We start from the raw sequence: 24258 nt of genomic DNA on the forward strand, positions 1-24258 counted from the left end.
ACTTTTTTCTTAATAAACTATATTTTTAAATGTTCAAATAATATAAATAGTTATGTCTTATTTAAATAATGATAAAACCTTAGAAATTGAAGATTTTGCTGCAAGAAAGGTCAGCTCAATTTCTGTTATGGAAATACTACCCTTTTTTACAGTAAAGTTCTTAATTTCTATAAAAATATATCAGATCTTATAGTCTTTTTTAATAGAAAGAACCTGTTTACATGCTTGAAAATATTTTCTAATTATAAATTGCAATTCATGCAATTTAGATCAGGGAAAAACAATTGTACTTTTTTCGTCCCATATTGCATTCATGCTTATTGCTTTAAAAGTAATCCATGATTTTCAATATATTTGATGCATTATATGTGATTAAAATTACAATAATGGGTAAAGAGATCTTATGAGGAAGGGGGCAATGTGTTGGCTATTATCAAAATATTAACTTTTATTTTAAACTGTAACCTACAATATTATGAGTGCATTATTAATAAGCATCAACTCTTGTGAACAATAAAATCCCATGTATCCTTCCACCTAAGCCCTAAAATATCCCCAGTATTGAGTGCCACATTCCCATAACTAAACACAGAAAACTTCTTAAAAACATAAATCACCACCAGCACCATACCCAAACTAGCGAGAACCACCCCCTTGGCCAACATTCGAGCTTTTAACACGTTCTCTAACACGTAATGAACATGCTCAATTGTGGCAGCAAACAATAACGCTTTAAAAACGAACGCTGAAAGGTAGTGATGTAAAAATAACGTCCTCTCCACGAAAAAATACGGTAAATAGTGTAACAAGTAGCCAAGGAAAAACACTTCTCCGATAAGTTGGAATTTCTGCCAGTTGAGAGCGTCTAGGTCGAAGCATTGACGACGTCGACGAAGAAGGTAGATTATAAGCAGGGTAAAATAAAGGATGAGGCCGAAAGTTGAGAGATACCAAACTGCTATGTTGCCCATTAAATGAATTTGTGCCTGACCAAAAAATTATAAAGTAAAAGTAAGCTGAAATATACCTATACTTACGTTCGTATCTGAAGACACCCAATAGGCAATTCCCCTACTCATAAGGGGCCATTCAAGTGGTGTAGAGCTGTACATGTGGTTCTGAACACTTTCAGTAGTGGCGAACATCATTTTATAATGCAACTCAAAGAATTTTTCCCAAAATGAAAGAGAAGTGGCTGCAGTGGGAATCATTTCTGCGCTCACTAGTTCTTTTTCACGCTCATTCTGATCCTCCGCTAATAGAAAAATACACAATTTGTGAGATAATTTTGATATTTATGTAATTTTGTTTTACAAACATTTTGTATAGCGATGCTCCTCAACATTCCAAACAGTATCATCCTGATTGATTACTCTATCAGCTGCTACTTCATGTTGATGAAAACCCCAATCTGGAAGCTGCTTCCCCGTAAATTTTAACGCAGTGTTTGTGTCAACGTGAATTATTCTTATTAAAGACTGAATTGTGTGCCATTTATCGCCTATCTGATCCCTAGTATTTGTGCCAACATAGTTTTTTAATTTCTGATTTTATAAAAAATATTATCTACCTGTTGATGATGTCAACTTTCCATAAATTTTGAGCAGGCATTGATATGTTATAGTCAATATAACATGTCACTTCCTGACACTGAGGGGACATTGGGGCTGCTACATCATGGGAATTTAGGGCCCTGCTAGTTATACCTGTGACAATCAAAATGCAGAAGGCTTGATTACAAGCATTCAAAAATTGTAATGTAATAATTTACTCAACACTAACGAAAATAACTATCCCATAAGTTAAAGTCAATAACATCAACAATCTAAATTGTTAATTTAACACTTACCATGAACCAATTGAACCACATCCCCATGTTTAATAAAATCTACAGGTTGTTCAACTACCAAATCATTTTTGTCAGGTCTCTTAACAATCCACCAATTATTCACATCTTTAAATGAATAGCAAGTGATTTGCTGCTGATGACTGGACCCTCTTTTGTCTGGATATTTTATAGGGTACACTGCATTATGTGAATGCAACCAACAAGTTCTGCCATGTGAATGCCTTTAATAAAACTATTTTCATAGAAAATGATTTTAAAGAAACTTAAATGCTCTTACCTTAGGGTAATTTGAGATCCATGGGCAACCAATAGAGGCTGTCCCTTAGTAATACTAGCAAGACCCCCTTCTAAGGAGGCTTGAAATGCACTGGTCATGATACTATCATGAGGTCCTGCTTTATAAAGCAGACTTAAATGAACATAAAATACCAAAAGATAAATTGTTATTGATGCCACTGCACTAACTAGTGTTTGAATGAGAAATCTGACAAATAAAGATCTATCTGATATCGATTTTTGTGAGAGCAATCTCCAAAAATCCCTTAGAATTATTGCCACACCAAGGAAGCAGGAATAAAAACCTGCATATTTAACTGAAAGTGAACATGTGAGCGAAATGGCAGCTGAAATCAGCCAAAAGAACCAGGCAGTGTTGTAAGGTTTTAAATAATATTTTCTGAACTTCAAAATACACAAAATTCCAAAAAGAGAGAAAAATAAAAGCATGGATTCCATTAAAATAAACCTGCTTTGTGCCAATAAGGCATTGTCAAATAAGAACAGGAAGGCAGCAAAAATGGAAGTCCACTCAGAGACACCTATTTCAAGCATTAAGTGGTATGTAGTGGGGATTATAAGACTTCCAAAAAAGGCTGGGATGAACCTTAAAGCTACTAAAGGCACAGAATCACTATAAGAACTACCAATACGATCAAATTTACATTTTCCATCAAAACCTGCAATATAAGCAGCCAAGGCTATAAGCTGTTTGCCTAAAGGAGGGTGAGAATCGAAGAAAAATGTGTTCTTCATGTAGAGAGCGACATATTTCCCATAATGCAATTCATCGAATCTAAAAGAGATTTATATAGTTTTAGTTGGGAACAGTCAGAAGTACTTACACAATATTCCTTGGCTGCTCAAGCTTATACATCCTAGTAGCTATAGCGCCAATAAATAATGTCACTGATACCACATCAATTTCAATATTAACTTTGAAAAACTGTTTAAATTTGCTAATGTATTTGTTTGTGGAATCATAAGATATATCTTCAGTCTCTTTGGTTTTGGGCTTTTCATATCTAATTGAATCTCTGACATCTGGTTTTATCTCTGAGGACTTTAAAGTATATTCTTGAAAAGGCCTATTTGACGCTTCGGTATTTTTCTGCTTATATTTTACGTTTCTTTGCTTTGTAGAGTCCATTTCTCAACTAAGACTCTTTTTAAGCTCTTATCACCCTCAGTCGCTTTTATTTAAATTGCGTTGTAGCGGTATTTGGATTTAGTGTAAACAGTTCAGTCATACTATTTGAACTAATTATTATTTGGCTTCGCAATGAAATAATACATATTACTAATTTTCAGTCAAAAATATGGAAAACTGGGGAAAACGTAAGGCAATTTGTTCCAGATTTAAATGGTAAACAAAAAAGTGTCAACGTACTCAAGAGCTAACTGTCAACTGCCGGAACTGGCATTCAGTTGGATGACGTTTATTGAAAATTTGGATTCCTCGGTTCGTAATTCTAAAATCTTTTTACTCTAACAGCTCTTATTACACAGCTTTTATTTCACTTTTCGTCACTACTTTTAATAAGTTAGAGTAAGATGGACTATCCGGAACTCTCAGAATGTTATTTCATTCGTGCTGTCATTTACGAATGAATGAATAGCGAATTGCCACCAGATCACTACCTGCTATATTTTTTACTTAGGTTAAGGCCATTCTTTCATTTGTTATTTATTTTAACTTATCGATATAATTAATTCCTCTGGCAGAATACCCACAAAATACTTTCAAAACAGCCGAATAAACAGATTTTAAAACCAATTTATTACACTGACAGTGGTACCGTCTTATTTGCAATATTCCCAAGGGCTCCAAAGACATTTCTTCAAATCTTATTTCAACTTTTAAATAATCTGTTAAAGTTTTTCCTTCCAATTCTGCATTTTTACCTCTTGTAATCCAGCTAATATTATAAGCAATCACTGCTGCATTGCTTCTGTGTTGCAATGGCTGAAAATACTGATCAATTAGAAGAAACATTAATGTTGGCGGCTGCAGCTGCTGACAGAAGATATGAAGGAAACCACTCATACTCCACGAAAAACTTTGTGGACTCACCTGAAGGAGAAACGTCTGAAGATGATACTGTCCACAATACTCAAACAAAGACTGAAGGCAGTTATAACAAAAGGAAACGACAACTAGATGATGATGATCAACCCAGACCTCTTAACAAATGTTTAATAGAGCCTGAGAAACCTGTTAGTCATTCCGAAGTGGTGGCTACCCATTACAATTTAATTGAAGATAAAGGCCTAAAAGAAAGAGCTGAGAGTAAGATTATATATTTGCGGAGGTTCCACAATTGGATAAAGAGCATGCTTATTAATGAGTATTTAACCAAGATTAAAGACTCAAAAAAACAGTTTAATCCTCCAATAAGAGTGTTTGACTTATGTGGAGGAAAAGGTGGAGATTTGGAGAAGTGGAGGAAAGGAAATGTTACGCATGTTATTATCAGTGATATTGCTGAAGGGTCTTTAGAAGACTGCAAGCAAAGGTACAATCTTATGAAGCAGAGTTCACAGAATAGAAGGAGTAAGTAAAGTACTGGTAAAAAAAATATTTTTTTCTGACAGACAAACAATTTTAAGCAGTGAATCATCAAAATAATAAAATGCCTAGAGCATTATCTCTAACTTGTATTAGAGATATTTTTGTTTCATTTCGGTCAAGTTGTTTAATCATAGTATAAACTTAGTTCACCTAACTTTGACTTCTATAAATTTGAACATCCATATAAAATACACTACTGTTACAATAACAGCAATTTGATATAGTCAAATTCATAAAGTAAATTCATATATGCCTAAGTTAAGTTTAACATAACCAAGCTTTAATGAAAATTCAATAATTGGTTTTTAGGGTGGCATTCAGGAAATTTATTCTCAATTGAGTATATTCATGGTGATGCTGGTAAAGTCCGATACAGGGAAAAATTCGAGGACCCATCCCTTAAATTAGACCTTGTCAGTTCTCAATTCGCCTTTCACTACAGTTTTGAGAGCTTATCACAAGCAGAATGCTGGTTAAAAAATGCCTCAGAGTGTCTACAAGCTGGAGGATATTTTATTGGTATGTGTATAATTATTGAAATTATCAAAAATCTTTCTGTTTCTGTATTAAAGGAACAATGGTGGATTCTAATGAAGTTATAAGTCGGGCAAGAAAATCTAATAATGGAAGATTTGGAAATGACATATACCAAGTTATACCACACTTTGATATTGAGAATCCACCTTTATTTGGAGGCAAATATGATTTTAAATTGGATGGGAGAGTTAATTGTCCAGAGTTCTTAGTACATTTTCCTACATTTGTCAAACTAGCCAGAAAGTATGGGTTAAAGTTGGTTAAAAAAGAGAAATTTGGGCAATTCTTTGAAAGAATTAAAGTTGAAGGTATGGTAACTAGAGGAAGTAGTACATATTAAGTAATGTTTTACATCCTAGGGAAACGTTTATTGGTTAACATGGCAGCTTTAGAATCATACCCTGCAAGGGATAATAAACCATTGACAGGGGACGCTCCTGATGACTACAATCATGCCACAACATTTATTTCCAGACAAGGAAACAGTCAGTACCTATGTGGCACTCTATCTAAAAGTGACTGGGAGGCTTCTTGTATGCATTTTATTGTAGATTGAGAATTTTTAATTTATTGTAAATCTATTTTCAGCCCTATATCTGACATTTGCCTTTGAGAAAGAAAAAGTTAGAAGTTGGAACAAAGATGGCACTCCTTGTTATGATTAACAGATATTTTATATAAAGCACTTAATTTGTAGATGTAATAGTTACTTTAATAATTTATTAGTTTAATTGGAATATAGATAATAGTTTTAGCAATAGTCAGCACCGCTGATTGATAATCAGAGACTTGATTGGCCAAGAGATTTGCCAATTTGCTGATAATTTGGTGACTATCAGGAATGTTTGAAGATTGTTTCCGAACTAAATGTTAGAGGCATGCGCTTCCACATGCCTGTAATTTATTTTCCAATCAAGACATTCCTATAACCATTTGAACTCCCAACAACTTGTTAGTGATTGTTCAGGCATGTGTGTTGCACACAACTTTCTAGAAGCGCCAACCTATCACAGACAAACCACGGATTAATTGCTGAAACAAACCTAATATGTTGTGATTTCATTGAAAATAAACTATGACACATTGTTTATTATTTTTTATATTTTCTTCCATTTATGATGAATGCCTGGGCAAACTCCTTAGTGTATAAATTGGGTCATTCAAACTTAATGTTCCACATATTTTACATGAAATTGGTTGAATGTAATGAGAATGTTTATACATACATATATCAAAATGTGAACATAAAATTATACTTTATATTTAAACAACAAATTAAAAGTTTATGTATATCTTGATCATATATTACTCTAATAAAGGGTGATCTCTAAAAAAAACTTTAAGTAAACCTCAAAAATTATCCTTAAGACAAAATCTGTGGTTTAAGTCCTAGTCTATCAATAACATGTTGAGGCATGCAATAAGTTGGATTCACTTTCTGTAAGCTTTCTTCTGCAAGAAGGGACAAAGCTGCTAAACCAAAAACTGTATGGAAAGGGTCGGCCATATCTCCAGGCCTATCTGCAAAACCTCCTACCAAAAACATCATATAGAAATGTTTCAATTGTCTTCAATGTCTGACTCACCTGTTTCTGAATCTTGGCAGGCAAAAATAAACTCTTTCAACTTCTCAGAGTCAATCCAGTGCAGCCTTCCTAGTATTGATAAAGAAGATAATACCCACCAAGAGTAGCAAACATCAGGCAATTTCTCGGGCCTACCATTTAATCCCCCTGAAGGGAGCTGTCTCTCACACAACCACCAAGCCAATGTATCTCTATCCACCAAATCTAATCTAAATTTTTACATTGTAAAAATAATTATCTATATATTATAATATTTTGTTACCTATGTGTAAGTGACAAAAAACCTACATTGCAATAAATCAGCCCTGCATGACTCTCTGACAAAGGTCTTGACCCAAAACCCCCATCAAAGTTCCTGCAACTCTCCACAAAATTTACCGCCTTATTCACATCTATTGCATCCATTCTTTTCAACAAAGACAAAGTCATCACTGAACAAAAAGAAAAGCGAGTATCAATTTCTCCCCACTTATCTCCAGCAAAACTGCCATCTGCTTGTTGCAAGCTTTGCACATACTTTACCACCGCATTGATATCAATGGCATCAAGCCTATCATATGTGGCCAAAATCTGCACTCCACTCAATGTATGCAAAATATGGGGATCATGTCCAATACACGCACTTAGACCGCCACTCTGGGGATCCTGGCACTGTTTAATATAAGTAACAATGCTTTCTTTGTCTTGTGTAGGTTGGGCATTCATTAATTCTAGTGCAGTTAAACCCCAGTACATTCCAGAGACTCGAAGATAGTCCGTCATGCCATATTCGAAATTCTCTTCATCCTGGCCGTATTCATTGATAAAATCTATGTGCTTTGAGGCGAGGATTTTCTTAGGATGATCTTGGGGTAGTTTTATATCTTTCATTAGAGTGGCCATAGCAGGAATTGTTCTATTATACAGCGCTTAAATATGGTGAGGTGTTACTTCGACAGTTATTCAGTCAGGCACAGATATGAGTGTTTTTTCCAGAAAATTTATAGAAAAACAAAGCGCAATCATGAAATTTACATGTGAAAATGATGAAATCCCGGAACATGGAAATAATATGTAAACAAAAATATAAATAAATAAATAAATAGATTAATAGCAGTTCTGTTATTAATGTCAAACTCTAAGGTGGAGATATCAAAAATGTCAACATCTGTAGAGTGACTAGAGCGTAGAAGTAGACAAAAATCGATTCGATGGTGGATAGTTTTATTTTAATTTGATATAAAATTGAAATGAAAATACAGGATGTCCCGAATTACATCTGTTTATGTTTTGCTTCAATGAGATTTTTGTAGGCACTTTAAGAATATTTCAAGCACCATAATGTATTTCGATTTTTACCTATTTTCAAGATATCAACGTTTGAAATATGATACATTTTCCCATTTTCAAAGGTTCTAGCTTAAAAATGGTTTATCTCTAAATTTATCGGGGTATTCTCTCTCTATAACTATGAAGTGTTAAGAGATACAGGTTAGTTCGGTTTGTTAGGCATCAGTGTGCCTTTATAGCTCAAAAATGTAAAATTATATTAATTCTATGAAAATATACAATTCCTAGGGCGACCTCATATACCTGCTATACGATAATAACACCCAACAGTCTTGGAACTGTGTTGTTGAGTTTGAAATCCCTTATTATGAATTCGAATGTCTTGATGCTTCACAACCCGCATTCCAGACATTCCTCGAGCGACGCAAGCGCATTAATAATCTTTTCGCACTTTGACGAAAAATTGAAATCGGTCTTCGGCCAGAATCCGACTTTGTTCGATGTTCACGTTATCGTTGGAAGGTTGTGGAGATATCTGAAGCAAATGGAAGGCGATAACTCTGTCGTTGAAGGAGATTCGGCTGTGGTAAATATGCACAAAATTTGCTAATTTAATTGTCCCTCTTTGTACGCAGTTATTATTTCGCGAAAACCTCGAATTTACCAGCTTTACTCGTGGTCGCATGCACTACATGGGAAATTTTTCTAAGTCCCAAAATGGCGTCAGCGGCTAAGTCCCACGTCTACTTATTGCAAAGCACGCCTTTTACCGGATTTTTCGGTTTTTCTCCGTTGTGCATTGCCGCTTTCATTTCAGTTTGTCTAGGGAAGTTATATAACTCAACTTTGGATTATTTGCAGCCCTTATTTAAGTTACATTTTTCAAATACACTTGATTTTTCCCATACACTATGTTCCATTTCATGTAAACGCTCCTCATGGATTGTTAAAATTACTGTAAATACTTGATAAACAGGTCACAAAATCCTCTTGAAATTGGTCCTTAGTAGTAACTGCAACTTTCTGCATATTTAGAATTGCATTTTATGGTGTATAATATTTTATAACACAAAATTAAGAATGTAGTTTCTTGATGATACTTTCACTGACCTCACAAAAATATTGAATGAAAAAATTGGGTACTAAGTGATAAATTGAATTGACAATATTTTTACTACTTTTGTATATCTACCTCTCCCATTAAATATTCCACAGATTCTGATTTCTTAATCATGCTTGCCCACAAGACGTTTTTATATTAATCTACTATAACTTTTGTATTTAATTATATGATCTTACTATTTATTTTCTTAAAGGTTAAAGAAATCGAGTCTTCAGGGGCTGTGAATGGGTTGAATGGTTATTCTGATAAGCACAAGTCTGAACACAAGCATAAAGACAAGGATAAATACAGAGATAAAGATAGGGACAAATCCAAAAGTAAAGATCACAAATCGTCCGGCAAAGATAAGGATAGGAATAAGGATAGGGATAAGGAAAGAGACAAACATTCCACCTCTAAAGACAAGGAGCGGCACAGCAGTTCACATAAGTCATCTAGTAAAGACAAAGATAAGGATAAAGACAAAGAAAAGCATCGGGAAAAGGACAAGGAGAAACATAGAGATGATAAAGATAAGAAAACTTCTTCCAGTTTAAAGGAGAAAGATAGGGATCATAAAAGCTCCAGTTCAAAAGATAAGGACCGTGACCAAAAAACAAGCTCATCTAAGGACAAGGATAGAAAAGACAGGGACAAGGAAAAGAGCCGGGAAAAGGAAAGATCAAAAGATAAAGATAGGAAAAGTAGTAGTTCAAAAGATAAACATAGAGATAAGGACAAAGATCGGCACCACTCAAGCAGTAAGGATAAAGAAAGAAGAGATAGAGATAAAGACAAGGAGAGCAAAGAAAAAAAATATGATGGTAAGTTTATCTACTTGAACAAGTATTCCACTAAAATTAGACTATTTTTTTAACAGTTTCCATGTTTTAAAATAAAGCATGAAAGTGTAAAAAAAAAACATATTCTTATAGATCATTGACCTGGGCCAACCTTATCCTTTAATTATGGTGTTCTATATAACATATACAGGACCTCATAGTTTTAATAAAAGTATTAGTCTGTAACAGAAAGTTGGCATTAAGTTAAATCACAATCTTTTTCTGGTAATAAAATATGTTTTTTCTTTACCCATCTCAATATGAAATAAATAATTTCTCTTTAATTAACATATATCCTCACTGTAAATTTAATAGCCAATGCTTTAAAGAAGGAACAAGTCAGACACTACATTTCTTATAACAATGCAAAATGATTGCAAAGGGATTGTGATGTACTTTACGACTTACAGAGGATGATTTGAGAAATAAAGTAAAGGAAGAAATAAAAGAAGAACCTGCACCCAAACAAGAAGACACATTTAGTACCGATGATGATGAAGATAAGTTGGTAATTAAAGATGAGCCATCCAGCCAAGATGAGGGTGAAAGCTACAACAATTTATCTCAAGTAAGACATTGAAATTTTACAGCTTTATAAATAGGGAAAAAACAATTGAATTTTAGGCTTCAAGTTGTGATTATAATCTATCTCAATTCAGCAAAGGTGAATCTACATTTGAAAATTCTGAAGATGATCAAGGTTATTCAGAAGCTCAAGATGAATCTCAGGATGAGGATTTTAAGCCTGCAAAAGAAGAAGAGGACAGTGAAGAAGATATGCCATTGGTAAGTGGTGGTTTAAGAGAGTTTATCTGTGATTTTATATTTTGTCTCATGCAGCAAGTACGGAATAAGGTATTTGTGTTGTTCGTTTAATTGTTTAGAAAAGAGTTGGTTTAAGGTTGAATTGATTTTTTAACAATAAAATTTGATTTTATTTAAAAAAAGTTTTATGTTGTCAAAAAACTTCAGGCTGCCCGCATTAACCAGAATAAACGGAAACTAGATGAAGATGAGGATGATGAAGAGGATGATGTTCCTCTGATGTCCAGGAAAAAGATCAAGAAAGAAAAAGAGCAAAAGAAAAAAAAGAAGAAACATATAGATTCAGATGAAGATGAATATGAGGATTGTAAACCTCAGAAGAAGAAAAAGGTGAGTGTAGTGATTTTTATTTTATGTTTGAAATTTTTAGCTTTTATGCAGAAGTAGGTATAATGAACGTGAAATAAGTAATAAAATGTATGTGTAATGCATCATATGTTTTCATTAGGTTAAGAAAGAGAAAATAAAACAGGAAACAATTAAAGAAGAGAGTCCTAAGAAGGGGGGAAGGAAGAAAAAAGAGGAAGAAGTACAGGAAGTTTGGAAATGGTAAGGATTATTTCGTCCAATAATTATTTTGTGAAGTTATGAAAAAACAAAACATTTCATTAAACTAAAAAAGTGAATAGGTGTAAATGGCTAAAAGTGGAAGACAAAACTGAATTTGGATTATCCAATTCTTTGTATAAGATATTAAATAATGTTTAACAATTACAAGAAATTTGATAATCTTAAACAAACTTATATTATTTAAATTATTATATTGACGTCATACAGGGTGGTTCAAATTTGATGAGGTTTTGTTTTCTCAATATCTGAAGGGGATATTAAAAACAAATACATGTAGATTTCCTGGATTTGATTTTAAAAGAAAAATGGTGTAAATCACACACATTGCACATTCTTCACTCATTGTTAATTCTCGCGCTATTGGGGGTTTCAGAAAACTTGCCTTACGTGTAAGGTCCCTATAGCTTAGCAACCCGATATTGAATCAAAAAATTGGTTAATACTTTCTTAAGACATAATCTGTATTATGATTGTCATAGGGTAGTTTGAAAATAATTCTATTAGTAAATTATTAGAGATAGATATTTAACAAAGATGGACAAGTCATATTGAATTTGTCTGGATATTCTTGAATTCGACTGTCAACTTCAATATTGACTAAGTGAGTAACATATGCGATGTAAATGGCAGTATCTCGGACAAGTAAAGTAAATGTCCTTGGACATGTTACAACTTATTTTTTTTTAAACACATGAGAATTCTTTTTGACAGACATAACCAGACTAAGAATAAACAAAGATACAGTTAGGGCGTTTAGCTTAGTAAAACCTCTGCAATTGTTTCTCAGTTGAATTTGAAAAATACATCTGATAATCCAATTTTATATGATAAAAACATTACAGTAATTTGTTTTTGCTATTTTTCTTTTAAAATCGAACGCATGAAACGTGTATAGCTTTTATATTTCCTACAGATTGAAATTTACACAGGAAATTTTTCTCAGGTTCAATAAAACATTTAGTCATATCAAATTTCTCATAATTATTACAATTAGCAATTTTTCAACTTTTTATTAGAGTAAAATGTGCCATGTAGGTACAACCTATCAAATAAATTATCTAATCATGTTAAATTTTATGTATGATGCCTACTCTAATTGTCATCTTCTTTTACATTATTCCTTTTGCGCCATCTACAAACCATCTATCGAACTTGATGTGAATTGTCACACTTGTCAATTCCAATGTATTTTTGACTTGATGCTTCTCTTTCATAAATTAATAGTTTGAGGTTATGTTCTCACGTTTTTTCTTCATTTTACCTATTTTCACTACATCAACCCAATTATGTAGCTCAAACATGTTCAAAAGCTTCGTTTTATGGTACAATCAAAGGAACTTAATAAAAATCGGTTACAGCCTGTGGGCAAACAACAGTTGCAAGGTATTAGAGCATAGAATTCATTACAAAGTGTACTTCAAAAGTGGGGAGTCCAAAGAGCATTTGAAGACTTCAGTTAAAAAATATGCAAATTCCGGAGATCAAAATGTTGATAAATGTATCAGGGGTTGTCCGAGATTGGCATATAGTTTGAATCGTGTTAGGAAATGTGTAGTTGATGAATTAGTGCAGAATCAGATTAGTTTGTCTAGTAGGGGTAGAAGGAAAAGAGTCTTGAAGAGGTAATTAATAAGCATAGCCTCAGCCTGATAATTTATAATACAGCTATTGGGACACTTGATTTAGCTTATTGTTTAGCTGAAATAAATTGTGGTTGGTGCTAGATTATACAGGACAAGACGCCTTTAAATTTAGATACTATATTGCATTCAATTTAGAAACTTCTTATAGCATTTTTGATATTTTGCTCTTGGGCAGAGATTACTCAGTAGATAATTTATATGTTTGACTTCGAAAGGTTCTATGTTGCTCAGGTCATAACTTTGTAATGATGTTTAAGTAAAAAAAATATTTATTAGAAAAACCAAAAACTATTTGACACATAATGAAGATCTTTGTATTTGATAAACAAATTTATATTTATTGATTTTTTAGCACTTTTTGACTTGAAATATCTCTATGTGCCTAAATACTTTTGATTATTGACATGGCATTTTATTTTCATTTCATTTTCAACACAAACCATCTAAATGCTGTTAATTAAATTTATTGAGTTATCACTTGAACCTCGTTTCCTTTACCCAGGTGGGAAGAAGAAAAAAAAGAAGATGGAGTTAAATGGAATTACTTAGAACATAAAGGTCCTGTCTTTGCCCCGCCGTACGAACCTTTACCGAAAAGTGTTAAATTTTTCTATGATGGGAAGGAAATTGAACTTAGCCCAAAGGCAGAAGAAATCGCGGGATTTTACGCAAAAATGCTCGATCATGACTACACTACAAAAGAGGCTTTTAATAAGAACTTTTTCCATGACTGGCGGGAGTCAATGACGAGCAGCGAGCGCGCTAAAATTACTGATCTTAAGAAGTGCAATTTTAAGCCAATGCATGCTTATTTCATGGATATTGCTGAGAAAAACAGAAATAAAACCAAAGAGGAGAAACAAGCTGTGAAGGAGAAGAACGAGGCAATGATGAAGGAGTATGGATTTTGCGTTATAGACGGGCATAAGGAGAAAATTGGGAACTTCAAAATTGAACCGCCAGGTCTTTTTAGAGGTAAACAATAAATTTGATGTAATATATTTGGTTGTGGAAATTTTAGTAGTGTTAGTTTTCTACAGTATTATTTTCATGTAGGTCGAGGTGAACATCCAAAAATGGGTAAACTGAAAAGGCGAGTTGAACCTGAAGACATTATAATTAATTGTAGTAAAAAGTCCAAGATTCCTGAGCCTCCTCCTGGTCACAAATGGAAGGAAGTGCGACACGACGACAAAGTAACGTGGCTGGCTTCCTGGACGGAGAACGTGCAGAACCAAGTCAAATATATTATGCTGAATCCTAGTTCAAAATTAAAAGGGGAGAAAGATTGGCAAAAATACGAGACAGCCAGGCGACTCCATCAAAAAGTAGACAAACTTAGGGAAAACTATCAACTTGACTGGAAGTCCAAAGAAATGAAAATCCGACAAAGGGCAGTTGCTTTATATTTCATCGATAAATTAGCCCTCAGGGCTGGTAATGAAAAAGATGAAGACCAAGCTGATACAGTTGGTTGTTGTTCATTGCGAGTGGAACATATAGAGCTTCACGAGGAGAGGGATGATAAGCGTTATGTAGTAGTTTTTGATTTCCTGGGTAAAGACTCGATTCGTTATTATAACGAAGTACCCGTGGAGAAACGAGTGTTTAAAAATCTTCAATTATTTATGGAAAATAAAAAAGAAGGAGACGATCTTTTTGATAGGTAAACTCTTGTAGAATACTTTTGAGTAATAAGGCTAATGTTTAATGTTTCATCTAGACTGAACACTAGTATCATGAATAAACACTTAAACGAATTGATGGAAGGATTAACCGCTAAAGTATTTCGTACGTACAATGCTTCATGGACCCTGCAACAGCAACTAGACGAGTTGACCAACGAGAACGATTCAATAGCTGAGAAGATCCTTTCCTATAACAGAGCGAATAGAGCGGTCGCCATTTTGTGCAACCATCAGAGGTAATAGTTCTACTTGTATGTTTTTATTCTAATATGACTGTTTAGGGCGGTACCCAAAGGTCATCAAAAGTCAATGGACGCTCTGAAGGAGAAAATCGAGACTAAGCGGGATCAAGTCAAAGACGCAGAAAGGCAGGTTAAAGATGCCCAAAGGGACGCCAAGCATGGAAGCGTAAAGGAAAAAGTGGTTTATGATAAAAAGAAAAAAATGTTGGAGAGGATGCGGGAACAATTGGCCAAATTAGAAATTCAGGTAAGGTTAAAGAATTTTGTTTTTTTAATTAATTGCTAAACTAAAGTAACTTGTAGGAAACTGATCGAGATGAAAATAAAACTATCGCCCTAGGAACATCAAAACTTAATTATTTGGACCCCCGGATATCAGTGGCTTGGTGCAAAAAATATGGAGTTCCCATTGAAAAAATCTACAATAAAACTCAAAGAGATAAATTCCGATGGGCCATCGACATGGCCGGTCCCAGTTATCGTTTCGAAAAGATAAAGTAGTGAAACTGCTGAAAAGAAATTTCCCTCATTGTACATATTATAGTAATACTTCATGTCCTCTTCTTTAAGCAAATTTCCGGTGTGAAGTGTGGGCCAAGATATAGATTAAATTTTGTACAGTTCGAATTTAGTCCGGGACTAATTTAAATGTGTCGCATTATTCGAGTAAATTCGTTGATTGAAATGTCAATTTATTGAAAAGAGGATTAGTTAGAAAGAAATTTTTATATTGTGCTTTCGAATATATTTATTTACATTTTTAGTGCGGATGCATTCTTCATTGGCTATCATCGTAAATCTAAATGAGCGTAAAATGTGATTTTTTGTTTAGGATATATAAAAGATAAGCCGAAGTGAACGGAAGTAAAACTCGGTTATCTGACACTAATTAGCGCTGTTTAGGAAAATATTAGCTAAGTATTTCCGCACTTGTATTCCGTAATAAGTCGGACGCGGTTTTTAAGTCGATTCTACATATGTAAAACGTCTCCGTTTATTTTATTTCTCAACCGAAGCCGGCCCGGCTTTACCTAAGAAAATAGTTCTTAAATCTTAGATATTTTATATTGCGTAACATTCACTAAGAAGATATTGATGAGTAAAAAAAAATTATAAAGGCGGTATAGCTTACACGTTTTTTTAAATAATGTAATTGACTGGTTTTAATTTCTTTTTACAGTGAAGTAAAATGATGTAGGTAGTCTGTATATTACAGAACTCTTAAAATAAATGAAGCAGTTTTAAAGTACTGGACAGAGTTTTATTTCTCTCCTTTTGAAAACAACAACAGTTACGTAACAATATAATTATATGCTTAAACAATAATAAATTTTCTTATTCAAAAAAAATCAATATCCTTATATTCAGGCGGCATAAACGTAAATTCTGCTCCGTCTTGCAACCGACCATATCCTGATAAAATTAATTTACAAAACAATTTAAAATAAAAGTATTGCGAGAGATATTAATACTTGCTCACCCAACTCTTTCATTAATTTGGTGGGAGCATTTCTAATATGCAGGGGAACCACCGGCTGAGGTCCTTTATGGTCTTTAATTAGCGATTTTGCACGAGCCAAAGCAGTGTCAGCTTCTCTTGATTTCGGTGCTCTGAAGCCAAACCAATTACCCAAAATTACAAATAATTACATGCTTTTATGCTATATTAAAGGATGGGAAAATATTCTTACTGCACCTTGCCAAATATATAGCACACTGCGCCAGAAGAACATCAGCCTCAGGCATTCCTATCAGTTGACAACCTTGCATTGTAGCAATTGCTAATGGTAGAGCTTGAGGGTCGGCATTTCCTAAATATCAGTGCAAAGTAAAGTTGTTTTAAGTATAAAACGTTTCCTAACAAAACTTTACCAATATCTTCACTGGCAGCCCGAACCATTCTTCTAGCAATAAATTTGGGATCTTCGCCACTAACGATCATTCTGGTCGTCCAGTAAAGAGCGGCGTTCGGATCGGAGCCCCTGATACTCTTATGCATCGCTGAAATAATGTTGTAATGTTCCTCACCAGTTTTATCATATAAAAGATGAGCTCTCTGTAAACACCCAACATCCCATTCTACCCTTTACATTTCGTATTTAGAAATCACCTTTAATTTATCTTCAATATCTTTTATTGTTACCACATGACCAGGAATTTTGTGGTAATAGTTCATTATGAGTTCTAAGTTATTTAAGGCTGATCTTGCATCTCCATCGCTTACTTCTGCAATCCATTTTAGGGCATTTTCTTGTATTGCTAACCTTGTGAAAATAAATATTATTGTTAAATGCCCAAATAGAATGTTAAAAAACAACATAGCATACCTATCACTTTTATTACAAGCATTTGCCCCATCAACAATGCAGCAGTCAAAATAAAGAATGGCTTTCTGTAAGATGCCATAGAGTTGATCTGCATTTAGCTTTTCCAGAACAACTACCCTACAACGGCTTAGAAGCGCACTATTTATTGCAAATGAAGGGTTTTCTGTAGTGGCTCCGATTAACACAATATCCCCCTTTTCAACACTTAGTAAAAAAATGTCTTGTTGTTTTTTGTTAAATCTACAAATTCCAAACAGTCAAACTTCATTTTAAAACTCAACCTGTTGCACACCTATGAATTTCATCCATAAATAATACAGTCCTTTTGCCAAATTTTAGGTCATTCTTTGCCAATGCAACAACTGATTGCACTTCTTTAATACCTGAAGTGGCTGCACAAAGACTGACAAATTTCCACTTGGTGGCATTTGCTTTACAGGTCTCCTGGACTACATGAGCTAAAGACGTTTTTCCACAGCCTGGAGGTCCCCATAGGATCATATTTGGGATACTTCTTTGCTCTAGGAGGTTGCGCAATACTGTGCCTTGGCCTAATATGTGGTATTGACCAAAAAAGTCATCCAATGATTTTGGTCTCACTTGAATTGCAAGAGGAATTTTAAAGGAAAAATCTGGTGGTTGCTTTGGTTTTTTCAAAGGACTTGGTCCAGCAGTAAGTGCCTCTAAAATACATTATATGTTTTGTTGTATGTGTAAACAATCTTTAAATCCTTTTAAAAAATATTTTTTCACAGTGTTTCATTTATATATTGTACATTGTTTTTTTTTTAATTGATACACCTTGTTTGAAAGACATAACGTTGGTTTGGGGGCGAATCTATATTATGCAAGGGATCTTAATTGTAAGCAATATGAAAATAATTGGGTTTTGACCATTTTCCTTATAAATTACCAACTTACCCATTGACGATACAGTTGCAGATTTCTCTATGTCTCGAGAATTCCTCTGTGTTGCGAGGACTTTTTGTCGATTAGAGATATTGTGTTCATCGAAAACGAGTAGAGGTGAAGAGGACCTTTTACGTTTCTGCTTCTCCTCGGTGCAATTCAGAAATATGCACTTATTAGCGTGTTCTTCGATTTCATTTGGAGGATAAAGATCATTGCAAATGGGACAAGATACTGTTTTGGTATTCATGGCATATAATTATGAAATTATAATCTGTAAATTTAATAGTAAAGTAACAGGGAATCTTAACTACATAGTTTTGGCGGCTATGTTTGTTTATATTTACGTTTAATACGACAGATGTCAAATTTGTCAAAAGACATTTACATGACAAAAAATGAATTTATAGCTGTATATAGGTGGTACAACTCAAGAAATTCTTGATGATATGGCGAAACAATTTACATTTCCCCCTTTAATTCGTTATCACTGTGACAACACTGATAAACAAATTTGAAAGTTTTAACTCGGTTACATCCTGAGAGATTCATTATGCACAAAGTACTACTGCTTATATTAACCAAAACCATGAGCATTACGGAGTATTTTAAAGCTGAGAGTTAGTGAAGAACTATACGCAAAAATATCATATATAGTATATATATATATATCTTTGAATGTGATCGCCACTGGTTTCAGAAATATTGCCAACTAATGAGGCAAACATAGCAGTTGCCAGCTAAAATCCCTCAAATAACATTCTGTTGATGAGATGACATAATTTGAATTTACCTGTAGTAACAAAACATGCACTCCCCATCAAAAACCTATTCGTTGGGACAACTATGCATCGATTACCCGATGTTTTCTCATGGGATTTCAAGTAGTCACTTGCTTTATGCTTTCGGTTTTAGACATGAGAAAAATGCATTTGCAGGGTCTAACAAAATTATCTTCTGGAGATGAATAAAGTTTAAATAAAACAATGCAAATATACAAATTTTCACAGAATTATAATTATAAATTTTGGTTCAAAAGTTACAGCATACAATAAAACTACCGCGTAGTATTCGATTTTCATTACCTTTCAAAACATAAAATGTAACTAAATATAATAATGATGAAGTGATTAGATCTGAAGTGTGAAATTTGATTGAATCACTGATTCTGCTAGGGAATAAAGCCGTTTGAGAACAGCTGTTACATGCAACGTTAGGAGTCAGTCAGTCTGTTCTATGAATTTCACATTTCAAGAACTCATAAGATATGGTGAATGCATTTTTGCTCTAACTTCCTACATTTTAACCACATTGTACTTACAATTATTATTGTTAACTTATATACACAAGAACCGAAATGAAATATTCTTTGAAAATCCTTAAGAATCAGGAATTGCGACGTTCACCCGGAATTAATATTTAAAATGCTTAATTTAACGGTATTTTATTCAATAACTTAATAACCGAAATGATACAAAATGTGGTAAGAAAAAAGGGACTGAATAGTAAATTTGTAATGTTGCTCTAGATATCCTACACTACTCTAAATCAGGAATGGGTTCATCATCAGAGTCGCCTCCTTCATCTGCGTCTAAATCTGCAAAATTCGGCTTTCCGCCACCTCCTCCTGAAAAGAAATCCCTTATGCACATTCTGATATGTATACATAGTAGAAGCAGAAAAATAAAAGAAAACTTTTTACCTAATCCACCCATTTGTCGCATCATTTCTTCAAAATCACCTCCTCCCATTCCACCTACACCTTCATCTCCCGAATCATCTTCATCATGCCATTTATTAAAATCACATTTCAGCCAATGATGCTTTTTCTTGTCAGATGTAAGGTAAGGCCAATAAGGCTCTTCAAGATTTGCCTGAAATGATAAATTAAAAATTTGTTTGCTTTTTAGATAGAGAAATGGATAAATATACTTACTTTGGCTAAAACAATTTCAATACATCTTTCCCTATTGAAACTCTTACTTTTATCTGGGTCTATTTCCTTATATAAAGGAATTGTGACTTCATATTCTTTTTTATCTACACCCCCTGTTCCATGAAAGAATACTGAATCCTTTGTGAACCTAATGAGAAGTAAAAAAATATATATTAATAACTTCTATAATATTTTTTGTTACAAAAGAAAGAGAATGTGAGAACGCAAATGTGGCTGTCTAGTTCTGCAATTCCATAAATATTTAATAACTAAAGTGAATTTTAGAATCAACAGAAACTTACTGCAATTACACATTATATTGAACTAATGTTAAAATACAAGACTGCACAAGCAAACAATTAAGTTTTAAGATAAGTTTTAGATTCTTAGAACACTCTTACTTACTTGATTTCAGGGTTTTTCACGTCCTCCAAATTGATAGTCAGGAACACCACAGGAGACCTTTGGGCCCACATAACTGGAGGTGGAAGTCTGCGACAATTTGACAAGAAGTTAGGTTAAAAGTGCCTAATACTGAGAAATTACTATTGAAACTATATTTTTCCATTTAATAATGAAGTAAAAGCGTCTTTAAGTAGTAAAAATTTATCAAATTGCAAAAAATTAATCGAAAAGGAAAATATATGGAAAATTCTAGAATCAATAGTTTTAAATGACAACATGGCGTACAAAAATGTTTCGCGTGTTAAATATCAGCAAATATCGATTAAAACCTGTGAATTATGGCTAATTTTAAGGGCTGATCAGGTGGAATCATTGTTCTTACTTGGAATCAGTCATTTTGCGTGTTGTATCAGAGAAAATAGCTTCAAAAAATGAAAAAAACTACACCGCTATTCTCGAATTTTTGTCGTGTCTGACAACAATCTGAACTCCAATAGTTTCTTGGTTCCATTGTTTCCTCCATGTCATACGTCATATGTCATTTACAGTGGGCATGTATGGTTACCGGTAGGTATTATGTATATAATGTAAACAATGCTGCATTTTGTATTCTATTTAATTGCATTTTAAGAGATACTTTCACCAGTCCAATGCACTTTACAGTCCACTTTTGCTATTTTAGCAAAGTTGTAATTGTGTCTTAGGCAATAAATCAAATTTTGAATCGCTCCTTCTCCATTCAATACACTTTTCAGTCACTTATCTTTTCAAAAGCTCTTTCGCCCACCTAAAAACCCTTTGCATTCATCAATTTAAAATTTACCTTAACTATTCATCAATATTCGGAAAACGTTTTGTACACTCCAGGACACACTTCCTCAGTATCATTAAAATAATAGACTTTGCAACTCTCTTTCGTTATCTTGTCAAAATATAGTATGGTTTGATTTAAGTTAAAATTACAGTTACGCTGCTATATTTAGGCTAGTAATGATCTATCATAGAGTTCTGCAAGTGCTTTTGTTATTCTCACAATATTTCCTTCGCCATACCGTCAAGGTTTCAACATCAAAGCGCCTTCATCATTTTATTGAAATATAAAACGTGCTTTCCTAAAGCGTTGCTTACTTTATAAGGCAAATGAATACAAACTATACGGAAACTTAAAAAATCTGCAGTGGTAATATGAATGGAAAAAGCAAAAAACAGTAAAAGTGGCATAAGAGAACGTGAATAGAAATTACGAGCAGTCGAAGTAATTGAATGATTATCAAATGTGTACCAGGATAGTAGTTAACATTCCAATGTAAACATGTAGTTAGTACCGGTCTTACGGTAACCAAGGTTGGGCGACGAAACAGGGCGGCGGACTTTCCTGGTTGGTGGTTTTTCCTTGGAAGGACGTGACTAAAAATTTCGCACAGGGTACTAGACTTGTTAAGGCCGGCCCTGTGTGTAGTAAGTTAGAAGAGATAGAGAAAGAAATTCCTTTCTATTTTGAACAGGTCAACGTTGCGATTATATATTAGGCCTTCTTTTTGGAATCGAATAGTTCTGAGGAGGCCCAACTATATAGTCGAAACGTCGGAGTTTTTAAAATAGATATGGAACTTATGTTATGGTTCCTCACTAGCTAGCGGAACTTACTGCATTAAATGTACTCCATAGCGCGTCATATATTTTCCTTAAATTATTTTAAAGCTTTAAAAATTATAGAACTGTAGTTCTATAATTTTGCCTTCCACGGAATAAAATGGGTCCTGAAACTAAGTACGAAAATCTATGTAATAAATTAAAATTGCTCAACATGTTTTATATTTATACAAATGTTACTCAACCTTTTTTAATGTTTTCAAGCTATTTAACGTTTTTCAAATCTTCCTTAAATTTCCATCTTGATCAGCAGGCAAACCCATCCCTATCGTGAACTTTCACAAATTCGTGAAACACTTTCATAAGGATCTTAAAACCTTAAGCACGTACCCTCAAGTATTTTGATGCGACCTTCGTGATGAATCAATTCGGTACGCCTTTGTTGTTATTTATTATAGAGACAAAGAACAATCAACCAAAAAAATACGGAAATTAGATGGATGCTTGTTGGCCTAAACCATCATTCATATTATATCTCGTTTCGTAATAAAATAACAGACATATGAAAAAATTATATAGGGTGTAATATATCATTAAGGCGATATTTTAGGGGGCTATAGTACTCCGCAAAATAATAAAAAAATCTAATAGACCCACGATCAAAAACGTACCATTTTCAATGTACAGAATGGTAAAGTTTCATAATTTTTTTCATATTTTGCGTTTTTCTCACATATGCCTTGAATTAAATTTTTGAAATGTTGTACACCTATTTGCTTTAAGACCCTCTATAATAAAACGTTAAAATCGGTCGATAGCCTCATAGAGGGTGTTATCTTTTTTTGGAACACCCCATATGAACTCTGACATCAAATTTAAATTTCTTTTGCAATTCTTTAGTTTTTTGGTTTCTAACAGTATTTTTTTTATTGCATTTACACTTTGAATATTATCCAATAACGTCTCTCTGTTGTTAGGTATATATTTATATGTCAATGATTTCAAAAACTCCAAAAAAGAACTCTAATGGGTTTAGATCCTAACTTTGTGATATCCACAGTTGTTCATTATCCTTGGCGAATTCATGAATATGAAAATTTATATTCGACAACTTGTTTATCACTATACCGTAATGAGAAGGAGCCTCTTCTAGCATAAGCCGAAAACATTGTCTTAAGATCGAAAGAATATCCTCCAATACTGGAGATAAGTAATTTTTCAAGAAGGTTCTGACCCGCTTTTTTACGGTTCATGTTCTCTCATTAAATAAGAATTTTCTTTATTTTAAGAATAGCATTTTTCACATCGTTCTCGCAACATCAATTTAAAAAGGAACCACAGGTTCGGTTATCATTATTACTTGGATTTTATACCATTTTCCACCATGGGGCGATCATCTGCTCCTTTAAAGTAATTTAGTTTCTTTCTTAAGGTTAAATTGTATCCCTTATTATGATGAAAAGCAATATTGAATCGAAACATTAATGAGCACATAACAAAAAGTAAATGTTTGCATTACATTTCATACATTTAAGTGGAGGGCAATATTAACAATATCTTAGCTAAACTCAAATCATAACAAATATTTTTAGGTTATAATGGGACGAAAGAAAGAAACATCTGGGAGAAGGTCCCCAATATTATCATCATGTCTCTTTCTGATTCGTGTAAACTGAAAGCTCGAAACAAGGACAGGTATACAATTTATTTTTATGAGCTCTAACAATCAGAGGCGAATAACCAATCGTTGAATTTATGTTATACATATGCCATCCTTATCTGGCATTAGTTTGGATGTTTTAGTACTCTATCTTACCTATGGTGACACATTGACCCATTTTCTTCAGAGCTATCTCTTTATTAAATAGACTATTCCCTTTAATTGGCGCTAAATATTTGGCAGTGGAATGTCTGGAATGTTGTTGTGGCCTATATTTGGAAGCGCCATGTTTGTTTTCCCTTTAACTTTGCAATCTGTATTCACCTTGAACTGGCCTTCGCAGTAGAATGTGGAAAGAACGCAGACATTTCAATATTAAGAAACTTTTTCAGTGTAATTTTGCTTTTAGTCTAATATTGCCTAACTT

The 24258-nt window shown here is 33.5% G+C and overlaps 7 protein-coding genes across 9 annotated transcripts in view; 3 read left to right on the top strand and 4 right to left on the bottom strand.

Moving 5' to 3' along the window:
- Positions 1–24258, top strand: part of LOC136419371 (EF-hand domain-containing protein 1-like) — a 164668-nt gene that overhangs the window by 124604 nt on the left and 15806 nt on the right. The window lies entirely within an intron of this gene.
- rt (Protein O-mannosyltransferase rt) lies at positions 15–3455 on the bottom strand. The gene is made up of 7 exons (XM_066401439.1): positions 2971–3455; positions 2127–2921; positions 1850–2070; positions 1571–1706; positions 1319–1512; positions 1038–1255; positions 15–986 (listed from the first exon to the last, which is right to left on the bottom strand). The coding sequence occupies exons 1-7, from the start codon at positions 3273–3275 to the stop codon at positions 498–500; spliced, it is 2358 nt and encodes a 785-aa protein (XP_066257536.1). The 5' UTR covers positions 3276–3455; the 3' UTR covers positions 15–497.
- Rnmt (RNA guanine-7 methyltransferase) lies at positions 3853–6237 on the top strand. 2 transcript variants are annotated; one of them, XM_066405546.1, is made up of 5 exons: positions 3858–4679; positions 5007–5216; positions 5270–5542; positions 5594–5767; positions 5823–6237. In XM_066405546.1, the coding sequence occupies exons 1-5, from the start codon at positions 4088–4090 to the stop codon at positions 5897–5899; spliced, it is 1326 nt and encodes a 441-aa protein (XP_066261643.1). In that variant the 5' UTR covers positions 3858–4087; the 3' UTR covers positions 5900–6237. The 2 variants fall into 2 exon arrangements, with proteins under 2 accessions (XP_066261645.1, XP_066261643.1); XM_066405548.1 differs by lacking the exon at positions 5823–6237 and having other exon boundaries at positions 3853–4679; positions 5270–5535; positions 5594–5761.
- On the bottom strand, positions 6517–7775 carry betaggt-II (geranylgeranyl transferase type-2 subunit beta). The gene is made up of 3 exons (XM_066405552.1): positions 7083–7775; positions 6821–7029; positions 6517–6767 (listed from the first exon to the last, which is right to left on the bottom strand). Exons 1-3 carry the CDS (start codon positions 7700–7702, stop codon positions 6598–6600), a joined length of 999 nt encoding a protein of 332 aa, XP_066261649.1. The 5' UTR covers positions 7703–7775; the 3' UTR covers positions 6517–6597.
- On the top strand, positions 8554–16250 carry Top1 (topoisomerase 1). Its single transcript, XM_066405565.1, has 12 exons — positions 8554–8675; positions 9406–10015; positions 10444–10601; positions 10658–10819; positions 10874–10888; positions 11006–11188; positions 11307–11407; positions 13574–14046; positions 14128–14737; positions 14795–14995; positions 15041–15248; positions 15305–16250. The coding sequence occupies exons 1-12, from the start codon at positions 8634–8636 to the stop codon at positions 15500–15502; spliced, it is 2961 nt and encodes a 986-aa protein (XP_066261662.1). The 5' UTR covers positions 8554–8633; the 3' UTR covers positions 15503–16250.
- On the bottom strand, positions 16094–18526 carry LOC136419306 (ATPase WRNIP1-like). 2 transcript variants are annotated; one of them, XM_066405536.1, is made up of 8 exons: positions 18250–18520; positions 17621–18011; positions 17329–17568; positions 17112–17265; positions 16874–17057; positions 16698–16812; positions 16482–16612; positions 16094–16414 (listed from the first exon to the last, which is right to left on the bottom strand). In XM_066405536.1, the coding sequence occupies exons 1-8, from the start codon at positions 18485–18487 to the stop codon at positions 16341–16343; spliced, it is 1527 nt and encodes a 508-aa protein (XP_066261633.1). In that variant the 5' UTR covers positions 18488–18520; the 3' UTR covers positions 16094–16340. The 2 variants fall into 2 exon arrangements, with proteins under 2 accessions (XP_066261633.1, XP_066261632.1); XM_066405535.1 differs by having other exon boundaries at positions 17112–17568; positions 18250–18526.
- On the bottom strand, positions 19233–21103 carry p23. Its single transcript, XM_066405561.1, has 5 exons — positions 20961–21103; positions 20579–20665; positions 20174–20321; positions 19940–20111; positions 19233–19864 (listed from the first exon to the last, which is right to left on the bottom strand). The coding sequence occupies exons 1-5, from the start codon at positions 20972–20974 to the stop codon at positions 19776–19778; spliced, it is 510 nt and encodes a 169-aa protein (XP_066261658.1). The 5' UTR covers positions 20975–21103; the 3' UTR covers positions 19233–19775.

Source organism: Euwallacea similis, chromosome 2 (assembly GCF_039881205.1).
Source record: "Euwallacea similis isolate ESF13 chromosome 2, ESF131.1, whole genome shotgun sequence".
NCBI classification, from domain to species: Eukaryota; Metazoa; Arthropoda; class Insecta; order Coleoptera; family Curculionidae; genus Euwallacea; species Euwallacea similis.